This window comes from Physeter macrocephalus, chromosome 3 (assembly GCF_002837175.3).
Source record: "Physeter macrocephalus isolate SW-GA chromosome 3, ASM283717v5, whole genome shotgun sequence".
Taxonomy (NCBI): domain Eukaryota; kingdom Metazoa; phylum Chordata; class Mammalia; order Artiodactyla; family Physeteridae; genus Physeter; species Physeter macrocephalus.
This window is the reverse complement of record NC_041216.1, coordinates 14,467,100-14,489,522: the sequence shown is the minus strand read 5'-3', so window position 1 is coordinate 14,489,522 and position 22,423 is coordinate 14,467,100. Positions and strand designations below refer to the sequence as shown.

The following is a 22,423-nucleotide window of genomic DNA, read 5'->3' as shown; positions in this document are numbered from 1 at the left end:
GGGGGGGGGCGGGATGAATTGGGAGATTGGGATTGACATATATATACTAATATGTATAAAATAGATAACTAATAAGAACCTGCTGTATTAAAAAAATAAAATTCAAAAAAGAAAAAAAAATATTACTGAGAGAGAAAAAAAATCGAGAGGACTTGATGGATTGACTCTGGGATAAGGATGTGTTATGGGTGACTCCAGGGTTTTTGACTTATAAAACAGTGGATAGTGGTGCCCTTCGCTGTGCTGAGAACCCTGAGAGGCTGCAGTTTGAGGAAGAAGGTCAGGAGTTTGGTTTGGGATATATTATAAATGTTGAACACAGATATCAGGTTGACAGTAGAGAGAAGTGGGGACTGGAGATAGCAGTATGGTAACTGAAGCAAAGAGAGAGCATGAGGAATCTAAGGAGAGTCTAGAGTGAGAAGAAGAGGGGGCCTAGGATGGAGTTTTGAGAAACTCATAAGTTTTACTGGCTGGGTGGAGGAAAATGAGCCTTAAGGAAAAAAGAATCAACAACCAGAAAGGTAGAAACAAAAGGGCTGCCAGTATTACAGAAGCCAAGAAAAGAGGGTGTTTGTTAGTGCAGGTGGGGTGGCGGGTGTGCATTGGTGGGAACAACAGTGTCAAATGCTGTAGAGAGGTCAATTAATACGTGGATTGAAAATTAGCCATTGGGGAAGAAACATTAAGATACTGGTTAAGTTGGCAGTATGGGGGCTGGGCAGGAAGATGAGATATAAGTAGATGAGGGAAATATAAGTATATGAAAGTTATTGATAATTTTCTGATTCTTGGCTTGGGGATGATTTCATAGTCATTTTATTCTTAGTGCTTTACGATTAATGTTTTATATAATTTTTTGTATAAATTAACATATTTTAAAAAAATAAGGGACAAATGTTTATGCTAAAAATAAAAAAAGCTGTTTAGCAAGCAGATTTAATATGCATTCATGCCTGGAACTAGAACTCTGATCTTGCCTCCTAGTGCAGCGTGATTTATACTGATACCACATTGCAATACTGATACCACCACATTGCAATAGCCACTGACCCCCTGCTTCTTGCCCAGCTAGTTTTCTCATATCCGTTTCTTCTGCCCTGCATGGTTTAGTAACTTGCCTGTGTGGGTTAGTCATGCAGACATGGCATGGGCTGGGTGGGTTACTAGGGTAAGGAGGCTGATATCTCAACCCGTCAGCTCAGGAAGCTTGATGTTCAACTCAGACTGGGCTGATCAGGGCCTGAGGCAGTGCTCTTTACGTTATTCAGCTTTAGACAAATCCATATTTATAACAGAGAGTCAGTGAGTTAATTACAGTCAGGCTCTACCCTTCCCATAACTGGAATTTTTCTGTTCTCATCACCACCATCCAACTCCTCATTTTCCTTTCTTCCAGGGTAATATATTTTTTTCTAGCAGTCATTTTAATAGATTGTTTTTTGAATCTCAAATTATAGAAGAAGGAATTAGGTTTAGCATAAATGATAGTTAATAAACTCTCTTGAGCAGGTCTTGACCATCTGTAGGCCTCTGTCTTCCTCTTAAAACAATAGTGTTAATAATAATTGCTAATGTTTACTAAGCATTTACTCTGTGCCCAGCACTTGCTAAGTATTCCATGTACATTATTTCATTTAATCCTTAGACCCTTTGAGGTAGACACTGTTTTTATAAATTGAACCTTGCTGTGAGGTTAAATAACTTGTCCAAGTTCACACAGTTGACCAGGATTTCCAACCTGGCTCCAGAGCCTGTGTTCTCTTTCACTGTGGCATACTGACTGCCTTATAGGAAGGTTGAAATGAACAAAAACACAGTATAAAAATAAAAATTAATAACTGATAGTTATCAGGGACTTCCATGACTGTCCAGTGGTTAAAATTTCGCCTTCCAATGCACGGGGTGTGGGTTTGATCCCTAGTCAGGAGCTGAGATCCCACATGCCTTGTGGCCAATAAACCAAAACATAAAACAGAAGCAATATTATAACAAATTCAGTAAAGACTTAAAAAAAAAAGGTCCACCTTAAAAAAATATACTAAAAATAAATAAATAAATAATAGTCATCAGATCTTATTATGAGGCAGGCACGAGACTAGTAGGAGTTTATCATGCATATTCTCATCTGATTTTCATATAAGGTAGTGACTATTATTTGTCTTATTTTATAAGACCAGTTAACCAAGGTTTAAAAAGTTTCGTTGATGGGCTTCCCTGGTGCTCCAGTGGTTAAGACTCCACACTTCCACTGCAGGGACTGCGGGTTCGATCCCTGGTTGGGGAATTGAGATCTGCATGTCATTCTGATGCTGCGCGGTGTGGCCAAAAAAAAAAAAAAATGCAGACACATTTGAAATTCAGAGGGGTTATGTGGGGATCCAGAGTCCCACAGCAAGGTAGTGGGTCTGGAAATAACCTTTATTCCTCTTATTTATCTAGTGCTTTATAGTTCTCAAGGTACACTCAAATCTGTTATTTCATTTGATTTGACTCTCACAATAACCTATAAGTGGATAGGACAAATGTGCCATTTCAAAAATAAGAGAGCTGAGAAATTGTTGATTTCACTTTTTTTTTTTTTTGGGCTGCTCCATGTGGCGTATAGGATCTCAATTCCCCGACCAGGGATTGAACCCAGGCCATGGCAGTGAAAGTGCCAAATCCTAACCACTAGACCACCAGGGAACTCCCAGGTTTCACATTCTTAATTAAAGAATTAAGATCATGCTGTCAAGACAAGACTCAGGGAAATTATCAGGGAAATCTGAACCAGAGCCCTTCCTATTGCCCAGTTATAAGTGAATATTATTTACCATATGATGGTACAGAGAATAAAGCTCCCTCTGTGGTTTGCAAAAAGATGACTGAGAGATGGGGTAACTTACCCAAAGGCACACAGCTAATAAGTGTAGATCCTTGTTCTGAACACTCAGCCCAGATCGCTGCTTTTTTTTGACTATGCTCCCAGAAAAATGTTCCCACCCAGAAATTTTGTCTTCTAGACCCTTCCTAAGATGCATCTGTTACCACCTGGAGATTCTGAATCCTGCCTCTGGGTACTTGGCAGGATAGGTAAACAGTATTCTTGGAACCACCACACACCAGTCTTGCAAATACCCTCTTTCCATGGACAGGAGAGTTTAACTTAAGATAAGTGCTGCCAGTCCCCATTCTTCCTTCATTCCGTCTCCTTTCTGAGTGTCTGTCTGCTTGGGAAAGTGGCTCTTATCAAACACAAGAGGGCTCATCATTTTGCTGTTTTTTCAAATCCTAAGTAAAGTGGATTTTTTGCAGTGTTTCACGGTCCATATGACTTAAATTTAAGGTTTTAAAAATGTTCTCTATAATAAATTCAAACAATAACAGAAGTATATAAAGTAAAAAGAGATAGTATGTCCTTCTTATCCAACCTTCCAGAGGTAATCACCATTAATAGAATGGTGTATGCCTATCTAGATTTTGTTCTTTGTTTATATATACATGTATTCACATGTGTGAGTGAGTGTGTGTGTGTATTTTCCACACGTGTTTTTTCTGAAACGTGCTTTTTTTCATTTAATATTACATCTTAGACAGCTTTCCAAATCAACGCATTTAGATTTATCTTTATTAAAAACAGTTGCATAGTATTTCATCAAATTTCAGAGTCATAAGGTGTATCCATTTTAAAAACAAGATGTTTTAAGTGAAGGATAACACATATTCTGGTGGGTGCATCTGGTTTTAGGCTGCAACTAAATGGCTTTGGGCAAATTTTTCATCTTCTCTGAGCCTCAGTTTCCTTATCTATAAAGTGAGGATAGAAGTACCTAATGTAGTTGTGAGGATTGAAACCATTCATTAATTTATCAAGCATTTGCTGAGGGCCTTCTACATACCAGGTAGTATTGGCTAATGTATTTGATGGTGTTCTATAAACTGGGAAGCTTTATGTAAGGAAGTTCACCATGAGAATAATCCAAAAAGAGATGTGGACTTATCTTTGTATCTTCCCCACGTACCTTAGCGATGTCTCTGAGTCTCTGCTGGATAAGTGCCTCTATACCAACCACTCTCCTCATCCTGACATCTTGATACGGACTTCTGGGGAAGTGAGGCTCAGCGACTTCCTCCTCTGGCAGGTAGGTCGTTTCCAACCATTGTTCTATTAGTGTCGAAACTGACAACTGTGACTGCACCCACGAAACAGATTGGAGGGTCAGCTAAAATCCAGAGAAATGTCTCCAGGCTGTGCCTGGTAACTTTTGCCATCCCTTCCTCATCTGTCCCTGGCTTTGTGAGCCTTTGTAGTTCTTGCTGTCTAAAGTGCCCAGGGGAAAAATCAAGGCTCTCCAGCTGTGGTGAAAGCTTTACTTGTACCTCTCTTCAAGCAACTGGACTTCTGCCTTAGGTCCCTGAGCATAAGCTCCTGCCCTGGTAACCTGCCATGTCACCCAGCACCTCTGGGCTAGAACCTCGCCTTGCATTTACTAATTTCTCGCCTTTAGAATAACGGGCTGCATCTACACAAGCACAGGCCACAGGAGATATAAACTGTATGCACACTCTTTCTTTGGGGCCTGCCATTGCCTATCAGCTCAGTTATCCCAGTGTAGGTAGTTCTCTAAAAGCCCATATCCAAATAAGTTTGTCTTTCCTTGAAAATCTCCATCATCTGTTAAGTTGGCCCCTGGGTAGCACTTGGCTGGGGGAAATGTTGTTCAAGGAGAGGCTGAAGGGAGAAACTCAGCTTGGAAGCAGTTCACATGGTTAAGTTCTGGAAATTTTAATGGACCATAGTTTTAAGAGTGAACTAACAAGATTTAGCTACTGAAGATACTTTTAGTCTTTGGCTATATTGAAAGCAGTATAATGTGCAGCTTGTGGTTTTATGGCCCATTCTGCTGGTCAGATTATGTCTGGAGAGTTTACTTCTGGGCACTGAGTTTTAAGAGATTGCACTGGTAAACTAGAGGACTTAGCAGAAGAGGCCAACCTGGATGGCAAGGAGTCTGAAGCTCATGTCCTATAAGGCAGGGGTCCCCAACTCCTGGGCCGTGGACCACTACCAGCCTGTGGCCTGTTAGGAACTGGGCCGCACAGCAGGAGGTGAGCAGCGGGCGAGCAAGCGAAGCTTCATCTGCCGCCCCCCATCGCTCGCATTACCGCTTGAACCATCCATCCATCCCCCACCCCACCCTGTCCATGGAAAAATTGTCTTCCACGAAACCGGTCCCTGGCACCAAAAAGGTTGGGAACTGCTGCTATAAGGAATGAGTGAAGAATAATGGTCTGGAAAAGAGAAGAATGGTGATAGTTTATTCTCTTGGGAAAAAAATATTGAGTTCCTCCTTTGTGCTGGGAATATGGCAGTAACCAAGTTAGAAATAATCCCTACTATCATTTATTTGTTTATGTACTTAATTACTTATTTATGGCCGCGTTGGGTCTTCGTTGCTGTGCGTGGGCTTTCTCTAGTTGCCGCGAGCTGGGGATACTCTTTGTTGCAGTGCATGGGCTTCTCATTGTGGTGGCTTCTCTTATTGTGGAGCACGGGCTCTAGGCGCCGCGGGCTTCAGTAGCTGTGGCCCGAAGGCTCTAGGGCACAGGCTCAGTAATTGTGGCGCACGGGCTTAGTTGCTCCGAGGCATGTGGGATCTTCCTGGACCAGGGCTCGAACCCGTGTCTCCTGCATTGGCAGGCGGATTCTTAACCACTGCGCCACCAGGGAAGCCCAATCCCTACTATCTTAAAACTTACAGTTTGTTGGAAAAGACGAACTGAACAAGTCATTACAACCTTGGGAACAGATAACAGGCAGCTCTAAGCTAGCCTTCAAATATTTGAAAGAATGTCACTTTGAAGAAGAAATAAACTTGTTCCAGAGAAACGACCTGAGACCTTGGTAGGTGACATTGGTTTAACTTAATGAGCTATCTGACAGCTAAAGTTATCCCCCTTGAGGCACTGAATTCCTCACCACTAAAGGTGTCAAGCAGTGGCTGTCAAGAATGTTCCAAAAGGGAGTCTTATATCAGTGATTATTGTTAAAAGTTCACCCAGCTCTGTGCTCTGCTTTATGTATGTTATCTTGTTAAATTTTCACAGTACCTTAAAAACTAGTTATTCTTATCACCCAGTTTTACAGTTGAGGACACTGAGGCCCAGAGAAGTTAAGTAACTTGCCTGAGGTCAAATAGATGGTAAACGGTGGAGCCAGAACTCAAAGCCAGGCAGTCGGGCCCAGAGCCCGTGCTCTTAACCATTGTCCCATACTCTGCTACTTAAAAATAACAATGGCAGCTACCATTTGTTCATTGCTAACTTTTATCAGACACTGTGTCTCCCAGATGACCTCTAAGGGCCAAGAGCCAGTAACATAATCTAGATGTTATTTCATAGTCCTAAAATTGGCTTAGAAAAATCCTGGTGGAAATGTTGATCTAGTCTCGCTTTAGTTCTGCCTTGCTACAGGCAGGTGATTTTACTGCCTCAGATGACCCGTCCCCCTATTAGTGAGTGAATCCGGGCTGGCAGCAGCAGCTGCAGCTCAGGATGCCTGTCCAACCTCATCTCTGGGTGTGATCAGCCTGCTCTTTCTTTGGAGCCTGACCAGGGATGTGTTCCAGTAACATGTTATTAAACCATACTCTCTTCCTTCCCCACCTTTCCCAGACCTCCCACTCCTGCTTGGTGTTCCAACCTGTTCTGTGGCCAGAATACACGTTTTGGAACCTCTGTGAGGCCATCCTGCAGTTCCAGATGAACCATAGCATGCTTCAGGTAAGAGTTCAGGGCTGGCCTGACTGGATGGAATGGAAGAAAAGGTTAGCATTGATTGACCACCCACGGCTATATGTCAGGCACTTGCTAATAATCATGTTAATGATAATGATGAGTAGCTACCACTTACTGAGTATTTACTGTGTGTCAGGCACTGTGAACAGTTTATATGCACTATCTCATTCAGTGTTCCCAAGAACCCAATGAGCTAGGTATTATTAGCCCCATTTGTGCAAATGAGGAAATCAGAATTATTTAGCTAAGGACACATAACCAATAAAAGACGGAACTGGGATTCAAGTTATAAGTCTTTAATCTCTTTACTGTGGAAACCCAGGAAAGGCTTCTCAGAGAGATTGGCCATTATTCCCTGAAGGAATTATCCTAATAAAAGATTGTAGAAGTGGAAGTATACAAAATCCAAGAAGCTTCCAGAGGGATTAAAAATGGGGGCTTCCCTGGTGGCACAGTGGTTGCGCGTCCGCCTGCCGATGCAGGGGAACCGGGTTTGCGCCCCGGTCTGGGAGGATCCCACGTGCCGCGGAGCGGCTAGGCCCGTGAGCCATGGCCGCTGAGCCTGCGCGTCCGGAGCCTGTGCTCCGCAACGGGAGAGGCCGCGGCAGAGAGAGGCCCGCATACCACAAAAAAAAAAAATGAAATAGCACTTTCTGTTATATGAAATTGTGTTCTACCAAGACTTCAAGTTCTGCTTTCAGTTTTGATCACCAAATCTTGAAACAGGTTTCATTAGGAGGCAGAGTCACCTACGTCTGATTAGGACTCTTAATAATAATGGCAGTGTGTGTGGTGGTGGCAGCTAACGTATTGAGGGTCTACTAAGGCACTTTGGTGTTTTCATGTAAGTTTTCTTATTTAACCCTTCCAGCAATCCAGCAGGCTTGGTGTCCTTGTTTTTCAGATATGGCAACAGAGGGGCAGGGTAACTGTCCCAAGGTCACAGAATTTTAAACCCAAAGCTGGTGCTGCTTCTTGAGTCTGGAGAGATAATGGCCAGGAGGAAATAATGATGTAAGTCAGGGCTTTTCGGTCCCCTTGGCATCGCAGACTCCTTGGAGAAGCTAACGAAAACTGTAGACCATCTCCCTAGAAAAATTGCAAAGATCACTCTAACACATGGCATTTTGCATAGAATTAATTAATCCCTGAAACACATAAACTACTTCTGGAGGTTCACATAACTCCTGAAATCTTTCCATGAATCCCAAGTCCAGAACTCCTGGAATAAGTCAATCAAATCATGAAGGTTTGGTCATGTGCCTGATCATTTAGTCTCACAATATGAGGAAATTGAAAAAGGAAGTTGAGTTCAAGTAAAAGGAAAAACGGCAAAGTCTCAATTATCCACTGTCAGAGAGGAATGAATATCAGATTTTTCCACATGACCAAGTCTCCCTTTAAGAACTAAAACTTTTTTTAATCCTAGTTTGATAGAAAACTTTCTGAAACAGGTCTTGTGCATAATTCATTAACACCTTCTGTATACCAGGCACTTGCTAATAATGATGATGATTAGAATAATCACATTCTAATGATGCTGATAACGATAATATTGTTAGTAACTGCCATCTTGAAGTACTTCACTGTGCAGGATGGCCTTGAAGGGTGGGACTCTTTCTCTAAGCTAGATTGTCCCAAAATACTTGGCTTTGGGATTTCTTGTATATGGTCAATGGCTAATTTTGACAGCATCCCTTCTTCCCTTCTCTTCCTATCTCCAGTTTTAAATCAGCTACAGGCAAGGAAACCAGGCAGCCAAGCTTGTTAGAGTTATGTCTGTAAAGTGAGAGCAAACTGGCCTTGCATGAAGCCCAGAGGATCTTGGTGCACGAGCTTCTGTGTATGGATATTCTTGTCTCTAAGTTGGCTGCTCAGAAGTCTTTTAGTAATTTCAGGTTTCTCAGATACTTTCCCACATGGCTATCGGAGGAATTACCTCAAGTTTCACTCATTTCATAAATGTCTGACACTACTGAGTACCTGGTCTAAGTCAGGCACTATGTTAGTATTAGGCACAAGAGAGTCAAGCAGTTAGTTGGCCAGACAAGATCCCTACCTTCATGGAGATTATATTTTTACTTGAGGAGACAGATAATAAGTAAACAAGTAATATACAATAATTTCAGATTGTAATAAGGCAATGAAGAAAATAGGGTGATATGCTAGAAAGTAATGAAGAGAGCAGGAGGTGCTGAATAAAGCAGTCAAGGAAGGCCTCTCTAAGGAGGTCTTTTTTAAGCCATTATATTAAAGATGAGAGATAGCCAGACGGGTAAAAATCCAGGGGGAAAGAATTATTCTCTGCAGAGGGAGCAGCAAGGGCAAGGATACTAAAGTTATAAAGTTTAGGTCTTGGAAGAACAAAGAAAGAGGCCAGCACGCATGAGGAAGAAGGATGTGGGATGAGGCTGGGTAGGAGTCAGGCCTCTGATCACAGAGGGCCTTGTAGGCCATGATGACACATCTGAAGACTTTTGATCAGGGGAGTGACAGGATCTGATTTACATTTTGTAAAAATCACTCAGGATTTTCAGAGGGCAGGAGTCAGAGACCAAACTCCTACAGTAGTCCAGGTGGGAGAATGTGCCTCGAGGTGGGGTGGCAGCTGTAGAGAAGGGGAGGGCTGAGTGGACTGAAATGGAGGAAAAACAAAAGTTAAAACAGAAACAAATGAAACTAAGTTGATAATATAACCCCCAGAGAAAGGGATTAATTCCAGTTACCTGAACATAGTTCTCTGACTATACATTTTTAGTGGGATATATTCTAAGGATAATACAAACTGGAAAGCTAACTTAAACATTACTTAAGAGGTTTACTAGTGGTAATGTTGACGATGTAACTCTGAAACTCTTTTATGCATCTTGTAGGATAAAACAAATGAGTACAAATGTTAATGTTATTAGGAACCAAAACATTTAGGTTTTGGCCTGGGCAGCTGGGTAGATAGATGGCTCTGCTGTTTCCTAGGATGGGGTGGAACGTGTTTGAGGACAGCCATTAAGAATTTCATTTGGTTCCTAAGAATCATAATTTCAAACATTTGTTGAGTTCTTATGTGTCAGGCATCCTTTTACTTAGATTCTATGTAGTTCTATAAGGTAGATACTATTATTAATTGCCCCCATTTTTAGAGTGAGGAAACCAAAGTAATAACAGAGATATTGACTTCCCTGAACCTTTTTTCAGCAGACCTCATAGGGGTTTTGGCCAGATTTCCTCTACCCAGGAGCCCTCAAACTCTGTTTCTAGAAATCTTAGCACCTCAGCAGAAGCACTAAGCGTACAATCCAGACTGACAACATCCTGGCCAGTTTGGCCTCAGACCAGAGAGCTGATCTTTCTAATGTCTCCCTTGTATGTATCCTGTATCATCACCAAATTGGACTCTTCACAGTTCCTTGTTCCCATACCCTTTGGTATTCTGCCTCCACATCTGTGTTCTTGACCCATCTCCCAAATTTCCATTGTTAAATTCTGAGCTGCTCTGTCTCTAAGCCCAGCCCAGTATGTCCCCATTCCCTGCAGGAAGCCAGGGCAGGGAGTTGGGTTCTTGATCTATAGTAGCTCACTGGGATGAGGGCAGCTGATGGATGCTAATGGAAACAGGGACTCAGCTACAAATTGTTGGAGGCTAGACCTTGGTATCTGAAGGGACCATGGCAGTTTCCAGGTGGTCACCCATCAGTCTTAGAGAATGGGGGCTGGCAAATGGAAGAAATCTCGACTATGACACAGTAGGACAGATAGAAAATCAGGGCAAGGAAGGGGTGGGCAGCAGTACAGAGCCACTGATCCTCAGTTACAAGCTGCATGGATGGTAGGTCCATGGGGGGATCATTGGCAGAGATGAGGAATAAGTGTTCGGTCCACTTAATCTGTAATGATATAGAGGGAGAATATACATATTCCCACTAAACTTCCTTTGATGCATTTGTCAGAGGTTAAACGCCAGGGTGGAACAATCAACCATTTTATTTCTAGTGCTCTTCAGGTAGTCACTATCTTCTTCTCAAGAGAAGTTAAAAACTTCAGCTATTGTCTCATACATTCCTGACTTTGAGTCATGGCGCTGCCTCCTAGCTGTGTGACTGACTGGGCAATTACTTAACCCTTCAGAGAATCACTTTTCTCATCTGTAAAATGAGAGGAGTAATGATAATAATAATACTTGCCTCACAGGTTTGTGATAAGTCTTCAGTAAGCTAATACACTAAAAGCGCTGGAACAGTTCATTTTCAGAGACTGGTGGCCAATATCGTTCACCATGTATGTCTCTGGGCTCTTCAGACTTCATCTGTCTCCAGAAAAACCAGACACTTAGCACCCCGCTCATCCCATCACCAGTACAGTTCCCTTAGCAGGGAGACTCTGGGTGCTCGTCAAAACATCATGTTTCCAGCAAGAGGTACTGTCTTTAACAACCCTCAGAAATGCACCCCCCGTGCTACTGACCTGGGCATATTGATTGTGGCAAATGGGGACTTATGGGAAGACTTGTCATTAGCTAATGAATGTTTTGAAACCCAAGACCTGCATCCTCTCCATGCCCCAGTGAGGTCAGAGGACTTGAGGGTTTATATACAGGAGGGGCTATTACATCTTGTTCCCTAATTCTGCTGAGGAGAGAACAAGAGCAGAGAGGCTTAATGCCCAGGAGAGATTTATATTAATAGGTTAGGGCCCCATTTCTCAAAACGAGCTCCTTGGAGCCCTTACACCAAGACCACATAAGGTCTGCATAAGAAGTGTCTAAGGTAATTATTAACGCCCTCTCCCCTGATTGGTCATTATACAGGGAGAGTAGACAGTATGGTCAGGGAGAGAGAAATTGACTATTAGGACTTCCATTAGCCTAGATTTTCAGAGGCTGAGTACCTGAGAAGAACTTACAACACCTTTGAGATAGGGAGGTAGATCCAGACCATATGGAGGTTGCACAGAGGTGTCCAGATGCAGGCCACTGGTTCCCCACTCCACCCCTAGAAAGTACAGCTTATCCAGAGGCATGAAACACATTTCCCAAAGATCTTTCAAGAAGTTATCTTAGTGGAGAAACCAAGGGAACTTCAACCCACTGTGTGACCTAGGCCAAGCCCCTCCCCACCTCAGCCTTGTTGTCCTTGTCTGTACAATGAGAAGGCTAGAGCTGATGGTCTTTACGAGCTCCCCTGACTCTGTCATCCTAACAGTGAATTGCTGATTCCTGGCAAATTAGGGGCCAGGGTCTGCTTGGCTGCAGCCTCCCTGCTCAGCACTCAGTCTAGGGCTGCCATTTGGAAAAAAGCTTGAGCCTCATGGAGCAATTTTAACCAGCTCCGCATTTCCTCCTTCTGTGGCTCGGTGCCCTCATCCTTTCTGTTCAGCCAGGGCTTAGCCTACTTAGCCCTAGCCACAAGCAGTGGTGACAGAAGAAGGGCTAACTGTTAATAGCCAGGCACCAGATTGGGCATTCATTATCTCATTTTTCCTCAAACCACCCAGTGAGATGGACACTATCATCCCCATTTTGCAGATGAAGAAATAGGCTTGGAGAGGTGAGGGAGTCCTCTGGACAGAAACTTCTCAACCCCAGTATTCCAGGTAGACTCACACTGGCCTGATCACGCTCTTTGATTTCCTGAGTCTTTGTCCATTATTCCCCCGCCTGATATTCTCCTCCCCCCATACACTCTACCTTTATCTGAATCTTCCCCATTGGTTAAAGCTCAGCTCAGATTCTGCCTGCCCATGAGGTTTCACTGCCCCCTTGACCTTCATCAACCACAGTTTCTTTCCTCTGAACTGCATGGCCCTTTCTCTTACCTCCATGATGATCCTTACCACGTTCCACCTTGTATTATGGTATTTGGGTACATCTCTGTGTCCTACTCAGCGTGTAAGCACATGGATCGCGGTGACTACGTCCTGTGCATTTCCGTACCCCCAATAAAGTCTTGTATGTAGGACCCAGGGTTCCTCCTGACTAAGGCCAGGAAGAAGCCCTTCTAACAAGATGAAGACCCTTAGCAGCAACTTTTTAAGCTTGTTTTAGTCTTCATAGCTCCACATGGGAGTTCGTTATCATAGCAGAAGAGTACCCTTGAATGCCTTGGATCATTCAACAGCCTGGAGGGGGGATTTTCCAGATTTTTCATTTGTCATCTTTATTCATGCAGTAAGTCTTTATTGCTGAGAGACCCTAGCAAATCACTTCCCTACTCTGAACCTCCATGTCTGTCTCCAGCAGACAGAAAGTACCTCCGTAGCTCTTTTGGGAGGGTCAAGTGAGACAACAGATGAAGTGCTTGTGTACATGTAAGATATTCCTTAAAGGATTAAAACAAAGCAATCCAGGTGTTCACAGGCTGAGTAGGACACAGACAGGTACCCAGATACCACAGTACAAGGTAGAATGTGGTAAGGGTCACAAAGGGTATAGGATACCAAATCGGCAGCAAAATGGGAGTTTCTCACACATGGAATAGGTTTGGCAGGAGGGACTCTGGTGCTAAGGTTCTGCAGCCTGTTAGAGTGGCAGGAGCAGAGAGCATCAGTGAGGCACAGCAAGGCCTTGGTTCTGCTCCGAAAGGGTTTTCCCCTTCTGTGCCAGGAGCATCCTCCTTGTCCTCCTGGGATCATATGGTCAGTGTACTGAGCATTTCACATGTACAGGGTGCCCCAAGTGCCAGAAAGGAAAAGCCACAGTCTCTGTCCTCTAGGAGTTTATGGTTTGTCTGAAAACACACACAGGGTATGAGAAGTGCTGCCGAGGAATATAATCACTTACCTGGTGTCAGAACTGGTTCCAGGAGCCTGAGGGATCCACTGAGCCTTCAAGGGCTCATTTTTCTAACAGAAAATGTGGACTGTGGACACTAATGCCTATTCTAGAGGCAGGATGAAGTAAGTGGCTTTAGAAAGCTGAACCTGCTTCTCATAATGTTCACAGGAGGGTCAATTGCTGGGCGAGTCAGCCTGGTCTCCATATGAGAGGCAGTTCTGGATCCAAACTCTGAAAGATAACTTTAGGGAGTTGGGAGGATGGCACCCTTAGAGTGACCTGGGAAACCAAAGAAATGACCCACTGGATATGCCCCAGGCAGGAAAAGAACCTTCCTTGCATCAGAGAACAGGCAGTAATAACTTGTAAAATTGCTGTTTCTGTTTGAGAGCCTGCTAATATGCTGGAGGGGTTTTGCATATGTTATCTCTAATCCTTAAAACCACTCTTCAAGGTAGGCACAACCCCCCGGTTTACAGATGAGGAAGTGAGGTTAGGAGAGGATTTGCCCAAAGCCACAAAGCTAGGTGGTGGGGGAACCAGAAGTCACACCCACATTTGCCTTGTTCCCTTCCAAGTGCAAACCTGAGAAGAATTTCAAGAAATATAGAAACTCCCACCCAAAACAAACCAAGATGGATCCAGAACTGTCACTGCCCTGCCTATACAACATGGGCACCACCCATTGCACACCTACTCCCAAACCTTTCCAAATCTGCTACAGACTTTCCACTGTTCCACTTAAGTTGGCCCGTCCTGTGCCCCACCCCTACCTCCTCCATCCCAATTCCACCCACGCCTAAAAATGATCTCCCCACCCCAATCCCCACTTTTCTCTAGCAGAAGGCCCGAGACATGTATGCAGAGGATCGGAAGAGGCAGCAGCTGGAGAGGGACCAGGCTGCAGTGACAGAACAGCTGCTGCAAGAGGGGCTCCAGGCCAGTGGGGACGTCCAGCTCCGACGGACACGCTTGCACAAACTCTCAGCCAGACGAGAAGAGCGGGTCCAAGGCTTCCTGCAGGCCTTGGAACTCAAGCGGGCTGACTGGCTGGCACGTCTGGGCACTGTATCAGCCTGAGTGAGGCTGGCCTCCTGCCACTTTGCCCTGCCCTCTGCCTCCAGGGCCCCACTCCCCTTTCTTTTTTTGGTGAAAGGTACCTCCCTCCTGATGATGAATTGTGTTTCCTTTGCTTGGCAGGGGAGCCCCAGAGGCCAGGTTTGCTGGCCATAGATATCTTTGGGCTGCCTGGGACAGTGCCCCTGGCGAGGGTTGAGGGTGAGAGTCTCTCACAAGTACACTAAACCCAAACTCTGATCCAGGTCAAACTCTGATCACGAATAGGTTCGGAGAGCAGAGGGCCCCAGCTCTTCCATCTTTGCCACATCTACCTGTACTCCTAGGTGCACTTTCTTTTTCCACCAGCACATCCTTCAACACAAAGAATTTCAGGGAAGAGGTCTTCCCAAAACCTTAGCCCTTTACCCATCCCTCTTAGTCTTCACAAATGATGTGGACCCACCTTGGATCTGCTGATAACTAGCTAATAGGCAGCCAGCGTCATTTAGGCAAGGAAGGGGAGGGAGAGGCAGAAAGAAAATTTGCCCATCTGCTGCTCCTCCCCCTTGGCTCTCCACCTGGGATTTGCTATTGAATCTCTACCCCCTCCCACCACACAGTGCTGACTGCTCACTGAAAGCAGCGCCCCCAATGGTGCGCGGAAGCCAGGCGGGTGATTACAATCCAATTACCTATTGTCGACTCAGCCCACACAAGCTTTTCTCCTCCTCTTGCAGGGCATGGGGCCAGGCTCCACTCCCCAGTGAGACCGGTCCCCTCCATGGCTACAGGGTAACAGAAGACCTATAGGCCCTGGTGAATCTAATCCACAGGCCACCTTCCCTGGATCACATCAGGACCAAGAGCACAGAAACAAGCACTTCTCCCAACTGACTGCCTCCTGCCCTCAGCATCTCGGACTCTGCTTCCCACCTCGACAGCCTTTGAGGCTTTTCTCAGCTTTTGACCTGGCCCCCTAAGTAGACCGTGAGACGATTTATTCTCAACATGGCAGAGTCTCAGCTTGTGAGGGCCAAGGTTGCCCAGCAGGGAGAAGAGGGCCGAGTCAAGGGCTATGTCCTTTTCCTTACCTCTCCCTGCCAGGCCTCGCTGCAGAGCTGCTGAGAGGATTAGTGCCTTTGAAGAGCTGTCTGAGCAGCTCTGTGCTTCAGGTGCCCCAGAGCGGCAAGCACCAGCGGGTAATACCAACCAAAGGCTACTCTGTTTAGTCTTCCCGTTTTACTTTCCGCAGACTTTCCCAGCACCTCCCTCTAGGGGAGAGGTAGGATCTTGCAAGCAGTGCTAAGAGCATATTCTTTAAAACCTCTAAGTTCCCTATACTCCAGTCTCCTCCCCTTTCTGTGCCTGGATACCTGGCACAAGAGACCCTTTGGCCATCATCCCTGCCCCCAGAATCAAGCATAAATGCCCGGCACTGCGATTGAGAAGCCAATCTATGCACCCTTTGGCAAGTCCCCCCCTCACACACCTGGCACTCCCCACTACCAGTCCCTGGCACAGAGAGCAGGTGCTGTACATTTTCCAGCTTTACAGTGGGGCTGCTGACAGCTTTAATTAGGGAGGCATGAATTATGCGGCTATAATGCAGAGCCCTACAATTAAGGCGGGAATGAGGGGCTGGAGGCAGCAAACGGAATCTGCCCTGTGAGCATGGTTGTTGAGTCCTGTCTCCTTTCTGGGTCTGACTTTCCCTACTATGATTGGGGTACAGCAGAGGTGATTAATGGGGCTGGTATCTTTGGCCTGAGGTCCTGTATTCTGGGAAAGGTACACAGTGGGGAGGGGTGAGGAGTGGCTGCCTCAGGAGGCAGTGTAAGGGGTGGAAAGGAGAAGAGGCGGAGGGATCGCTGCTGCTCAGGAACAGGGGCTGCAAATAGTTGATATGAACTCACAGTGATTGCTTTCTTACCGGTGTGATTTGTACAAACCAGCTCAACCCTTGCCTCAAGAAATTAGGTGAGACCTATTTAAATGTCCTCCCACTTGTGAGCCAACCCCCCCAGTTGAGGATATTTATCGTGTTGCGTTCTCTCGGGTGTCAAATAGAATTTTTAAAATTCTTTCTTAGATGTAAAACTTGTTTGCGAACAGTGCAACAGAAGATCATGTTTTGCTGCAGCAATTGTCTACCTCCCTCAGGTGCACTTGGCTACCTCCAGGATCCCTAGCTTTGGGGGCGGGGGCGGGGGGAGCCACTGGAAGAGCCCTTTTTCCATCGCAACACCTGTACCTCTACTTGTTTCCCAATGCCCGGACGCTTTCCTCCACCCTCCCTTTCCCTCGCGCAAGTGAAAGGAAGCCAGCAAGCCTGCCAGTGTGGAAGGAGGGATTTCGCCAGCTGCGTCTGCAGCGCCCAGGGTTGGTGGCTGCATCGGGTGGGGGCAGCTGAGCTTCATGTCTCCGAAGCGGGTAAAGCTTAGAGGGAGGGGAGTGCTAGTAGGCCTTCTTGGCGGCCACTCTCCGTCATTAGGTGGCGGGGTTCTGAGGTCCAGGAATACAAGGACCTAGGAGAGCCAGCCACCCGACAGGCTTTGGGGGGGCTTCGTTGGCGTTTGGGGAGGCGGCTGAGCAACGGGTGCTGAAAGGACAGCTCCTACCTGCCCCACTGCACCCGAAAGGCACCTCTGCGTGTAAAGTCTCCCCCTGGAACCCCCACCCCACCTCGAGTGGACCGCCTTCCAGGTGAGGTGCCCGAGAGGCGTCCTCCGAGTGGCAGCCTGGAAGGATGCACGTCCGGCTGCGCCGAGCTGGCTTCCCCGCTCTTTCCCCACTTCAGCGTCAGCCTTGGCCCTGGGAACTGCAGCCTGTGCCTCCAAGCCGCGCGCTTCCTCCCGCCTCCGGCGGAGAAGGGCAGTGCGGCCAGGCCTAGCAAACCCTTCTTCTGGGGCCCCCAGCGGGAACAGGAAGGAAAGCGGCTGAGATGCGCCCTAAGTGTCGCATGGCTTGGAGAAGTGGGTAGCTCGGTTGCATAAGGTGGAAGGAACTTGGTAGTTTGCAAAAGCCAGCTCTTGGCGGGAGCCGAAACCCAGAGCCCGCTGAGTCGCACCACTCTCCCTCATTTATTGCCCTCGACGCGCGCCTCCCCCGCTGCGCCCCCACCCCCTAGGCGCGCCGCCGTCTCGCGCGCCCTCCCCCCCATACCCCCCTCCTCACTCCCTCCAGAGGAGGTGAGTTTAAACCCCGCCCACGTGACCCCAGCTGGGCCAATGAGCGGCGGCGGGAGGTGAAATCCGGTTCTAACCGGTCCGGGGCTCCCAGCGCTATAAAAACTTTATAAACCCCCCGGAGCCCGAGCAGTGTGAAGAAGAGGCGAGAGCGACCCCTGGACTGGCCAAAGCCACGCGCCACTGCATCCCCGTGTCCAGCGCCTACGTCCCGCCGCCGTCGCCACCATGCCCAAGAGAAAGGTACGTGGCGCGAGGGCCCCAGGCGCTGGGCCGCCGCCGCCGCCACCACCGCCACCACCAATGCAGCAGCCGCCGCCGCTTCCCCGGCTTTGGGAAGCGCGAATCAGCGGCGAGCTGGAGCAGGCTCAGCCCCCCGGCGCGGTAGCTCGAGGCGGTGTCAGGCGGCCCCGGGCTAACCCTGCGCGGCTTGGCTGCCCGCGGGCGCCAGAGGCCATATTGGAGGAGCGGCGGCCGCGGCGGGAGGAGCCATGTTGGCGGCTGTTTATCCCGCTCCCCTTGGGCTCGATTTGCCCGCCCCGCGCCCCCTCCCCCCATCGCTAGGCCCCCCTCCCCCTCTCTTCCCCGCGGGCGGGCAATTCAAACCCGAAAGGGCGGGAAGGCGGCATTCGGGGTTGGCGGGCGGGGGAACGCGCTGCCGCCAAAAAACCGCCGCCGTGAGGGGGCGGGGCCCTCTTCTCTGGGGGCGGGACTTCGCAGTGTGGCCCCACCTCCACCGCGCGCCGCCCACGGCCCCCGCGCACGAGACTCGCCCCGGTGCGCGCCGCTGCCGCCCACGAGTTCCCCAGGCTGCGTGCGTCTCCCGTCTCCCGCCCTCGACGGCTGCCATGGCAACGGCGCTCGGGCCCCGCCTCCGGAGGGGTTTGTTTGCTCCTTGTGCAGCTGTTGCTTCTGCCTGGCGCGGCGGCGCGGGCTGCACTTCGCGCGTCTCGCTCCAGCTTTGCGCGCGCTTCGCTGGGCCCCGCCGTCCCTGCGCGCTATGAGCCAGACCGGGTGTGAAGCTGACACATAACAGCGTTCCTAGAGCTTTCTGAGCACTTCGGGGATTTGCATAGGAGCTGGGGATGCTACAAACTTGAGGATTTGTATGTCCTAGAAAGTTGTGTACAAGATTCCCTTCGATTTTTTTTTCCCCCTTTTAGGACTTTGTTAAGTTTACTGAATCATTAAGAACTGCTTTAGAATCTGCAACTTTCTTAGCTTTTGCTTGTTTTTTGTAGGCTGAAGGGGATGCTAAAGGAGATAAAACCAAGGTGAAGGATGAAGTAAGTCTTATTCTCCCTGCTTTTGGAGTCTCACAAAGCCTTGGGCTCCTTTAGTGGTAATTAACCATATTCATAGTCCTGAATTTGCCTCCGTAAGCTCTCTTTACTTCCTATAATCTAGAACAATTCAGCTGCAAAACTTTTTTGTATTTAAGTGGTTCAACTGTCCTATTTGTAACTTTCTTTATTTTTTTTTTAAATAGCCACAGAGAAGATCTGCAAGGTTATCTGCTGTAAGTGTGTCTGCTTTTAAATTTTCATATTATTCCCTGAAACTAAAAAGCATTGAAAAACGGTTCCCTTTGCTTCCCATGAATTACGGTCAGTGGCTGGTATTGAATGACTTATTCTGCTATGGACTCTTGCCCATTTGGAATTTGCTGGTTCTGAAATTGTGATGGCTGTAGCCAAAGTGGGACACTTCCAAGTGTTACTTGAGTGGGGTTTCTGAAGATATGAAGTTCTAATGGAAAGCCCGCCACAAACTTTACAAAGTAGGAGAAACTTCTATGCCAGTGGTGCTGTGGTTTGGTTGTGGGTTGTTTTCTTTGGTGCATTGTACTAATGTTCTCTGCTTCCCTTTTCTCCCCCAAATAAAAGAAACCTGCTCCTCCAAAGCCAGAGCCCAAGCCTAAAAAGGCCCCTGCAAAGGTGAGTAGGACGGTGAGACAAACATGCGTCTAGGATTTACATGAAAGCCTGAGCGGTTTCCCATGTTGCTGACAGGGAGACCAGCTATATAACAACTTCATCTGTTGACACAAAGTTGAGATTTGACAAAGTTAATAGGACTGGTCCTTAACCAAGAACTCTGTCTTCAATTTACAGAAAACTGTACACTTGGGTATTAAACAAGTGCAAGTGTTTAAGCTGTCTTATTCTGTTATTTACACTCAGATAAAGAATTCTGTGTATTGAAGACCACAGTTTGGCCTTGTTTTTATGAATGGGGGAGGGTATATAGTTGATGTGTGTATCTTACATTTGATAAACAACCCTACTTTGTGCAGAGCTTTGTAGACTTGTATGCCGATGATATGAAATGAGGAGAAACAGCTTTTTCCCCCCCCATCCCCCCATTTTAGAAGGGAGAGAAGGTACCCAAAGGGAAAAAGGGGAAAGCTGATGCTGGCAAGGATGGGAATAACCCTGCAGAAAACGGAGATGCCAAAACAGACCAGGTACAACTATTTTCACTTTATGTTAAGTCTGCCCATTCAATCAGTTAATGATCCCAAAAGCTTTTATGGCCTTTTTCTTGCATCTGTATCACTCCAAGTGTGCCTTTTAGTCTGGAGATTGCTTGTGTTTTTTTTCTGTGAGTTTAATCTGGATTCTTGAAGTCTCTGCCATCCAATAAAGAGAGCTGTGATATGAGCCTTGTCCTGTCCTTAGGTGTCGCACTCATGCTACACCATGGTTTTTCAAGTTGGGAATAACCTCAGGTCTTGTAATACTGGTGTGCCCCCTTCCCCAATTTTATAGTAGGGTCCAGAGGGGAAGTGACTTAGCAAAGTTACCTGCCAAGTCATTTTCAAAAGAAGTACTGAGTCTCAGTGTCAGAGTACCTAAAACCTGAACTTTGGCCTGGGAGCAAAGGAATGCTATAAATGAAATATGAATGAAGATAGTTTCCACATCTACATATTGTATTCATCTGTCTGTTTTTCTTTTAGGCACAGAAAGCTGAAGGTGCTGGAGATGCCAAGTGAAGTGTGCATTTTTGATAACTGTGTACTTCTGGTGACTGTACAGTTTGAAATACTATTTTTTATCAAGTTTTATAAAAATGCAGAATTTTGTTTCACTTCTTTTTTTTTTTTAAGCTATGTTGTTAGCATACAGAACACTTCATTGTTGGGGAAGAGCACATGTCACTAATAGATTGTCTCTGAAGCTGGATTGACGTGGGAAAAAAACACCTTTCCCGTCTGGTTTTGAGAGACTTCCTCTTGGTTCCCAGGAAGGAGGGGTTCCTTGATGTTGACACACAGTAGCCACCTTGGCACAAATGCCTTGTGGTGTGGAAAAACTAAAATTAGTTTTTATGTCCTCTTCTCCCTCTCCACCTTCAGCAGAGACTTGACTCCCTTAAACCCAGAGACCTGTTGGAACCTGACCCCCCAAAATTGGTTACCAGTATGTCAGGCAATCTGGACTTTGCATTGTCACCATTGAGATGGCGTCCCTCAAAAGAGCAGCGGTTCCTTTTTTAGATTGTGGATCTTCAGATTGATACTTTTGCCATTTTCGTTTCCATTTCCTGAAAGTCAGGGTCGGCTTGTGAAAAGTTGTTAAACAACATAACTAAATGTGAAATGTCAACCCTCACTCTAAACTTTCCCTGTTCAGAGCATCACATGAAGACTTCATGGGGTTTTATAGTGGCTTTCTGATTTTGGTAGTCCATTGCAAAAGGGAGTTTGAAAGTTGTTGTATACTGTTAACGATTGTCTGCCCATGTCCTGCCTGAAATACCATGATTGTTTATGAAAAGTATCTTTAATAAAGCTGGATACAGTTTGACTTGGAATGCTGCCTCTAATCTTTTCCCAGGAGTGGGGGAGCCTGGTTTCTCCAAGTCTCTTGGGACAGGATGCATTCTGGTGTGAGGTGTAGAGGTTCCATGTACAGTCAGTCTTTATGGTCCATCTGTAGAACACAGTGCTACATGGACTTGGGAAAGATCCCAGGATTAGACAGGTGGTGAGAGGCTGGGAGCAGAGAAGTGGTTTCTGTACTTGGTTTTGTAGCACTACCTGAAGTGTATTTTTAAATGCAGGTGTTTGGTAGATTTGAGGTTTGGGCCTGGCAGCTGATAGTAAAAGAGCCTTTCCACTTCATTCACGGTTAAGATCTCTGTAAAATTAGCAAGTTAATAGATACGGCTATATAGTCCTTGTGCGAGAAGAAAATGCCTGTGTGTCTACACGGTTGGCCATAGGATGTGTAAGGCAGATGGCACCCTGCTGTTGAGCAGACCTGCAAGTCTTCTGTGAATTGATTAAATTCTTGTCCTTGCTGGTAAACTGCTCTAGCGCCAAAAGCAAAGACGTTAATGGGGGCTTTGCTGATTGCATTATTCTGGGAACCCTGCAGAGAACCCCTTTCCTCTAGGGAAACAGCAAGAAGTTATCTGTTAGGAAATAGAACTTGTAATAAATTGATGCTTGCAATTTGAACTTGCTTTCATGGGTCACCTCTATTGTTGGAGAGGAATAAAGTAAATTGGAGGCTATTTAAAAAAAAAAAATCTTACATTGCTTTGTTTTTAGTCAAAACGGTGGAGCTTTCATATCAGTTAAGCTCTTCATTGATAAGTTTTCTGTGTATTATCTCTGATCTTC

At 46.4% G+C, this 22,423-nt stretch overlaps 2 protein-coding genes across 7 annotated transcripts in view; both read left to right on the top strand.

Moving 5' to 3' along the window:
• The window catches only part of DHDDS (dehydrodolichyl diphosphate synthase subunit), a 28,278-nt gene extending 11,569 nt beyond the window's left edge, over nt 1–16,709 (top strand). For 2 of the 5 annotated variants that reach the window (XM_007111323.4, XM_028487564.2), the window contains exons 7-9: nt 4,010–4,124; nt 6,658–6,765; nt 14,387–16,709. In XM_007111323.4, coding sequence (XP_007111385.1) covers nt 4,010–4,124; nt 6,658–6,765; nt 14,387–14,626 — 463 coding nt within the window. In that variant the 3' untranslated portion in view covers nt 14,627–16,709. Of the gene's footprint in view, nt 1–4,009; nt 4,125–6,657; nt 6,766–7,684; nt 7,795–14,386 lie in introns of all 5 variants that reach the window. The other 3 variants (XM_055083475.1, XM_055083477.1, XM_055083473.1) reach the window with 3 other exon arrangements.
• Nucleotides 16,710–17,818: 1,109 nt separating this feature from the next.
• On the top strand, nt 17,819–21,609 carry HMGN2 (high mobility group nucleosomal binding domain 2). 2 transcript variants are annotated; one of them, XM_024125664.2, is made up of 6 exons: nt 17,819–18,033; nt 19,032–19,076; nt 19,280–19,309; nt 19,677–19,727; nt 20,162–20,257; nt 20,753–21,609. In XM_024125664.2, exons 1-6 carry the CDS (start codon nt 18,019–18,021, stop codon nt 20,786–20,788), a joined length of 273 nt encoding a protein of 90 aa, XP_023981432.1. In that variant the 5' UTR covers nt 17,819–18,018; the 3' UTR covers nt 20,789–21,609. The 2 variants fall into 2 exon arrangements, with proteins under 2 accessions (XP_023981432.1, XP_054939440.1); XM_055083465.1 differs by having other exon boundaries at nt 17,844–18,033; nt 19,032–19,064; nt 20,753–20,819.
• The last annotated feature ends 814 nt before the right edge of the window (nt 21,610–22,423 follow it).

Bases quoted from the DNA above. Each gene is read 5' to 3' on its own strand.
- HMGN2 (XM_024125664.2), top strand. The intron at 19,077-19,279 runs GTAAGTCTTATT...TTTTTTAAATAG, and splicing joins AAACCAAGGTGAAGGATGAA to CCACAGAGAAGATCTGCAAG. The intron at 20,258-20,752 runs GTACAACTATTT...TTTTTCTTTTAG, and splicing joins GAGATGCCAAAACAGACCAG to GCACAGAAAGCTGAAGGTGC.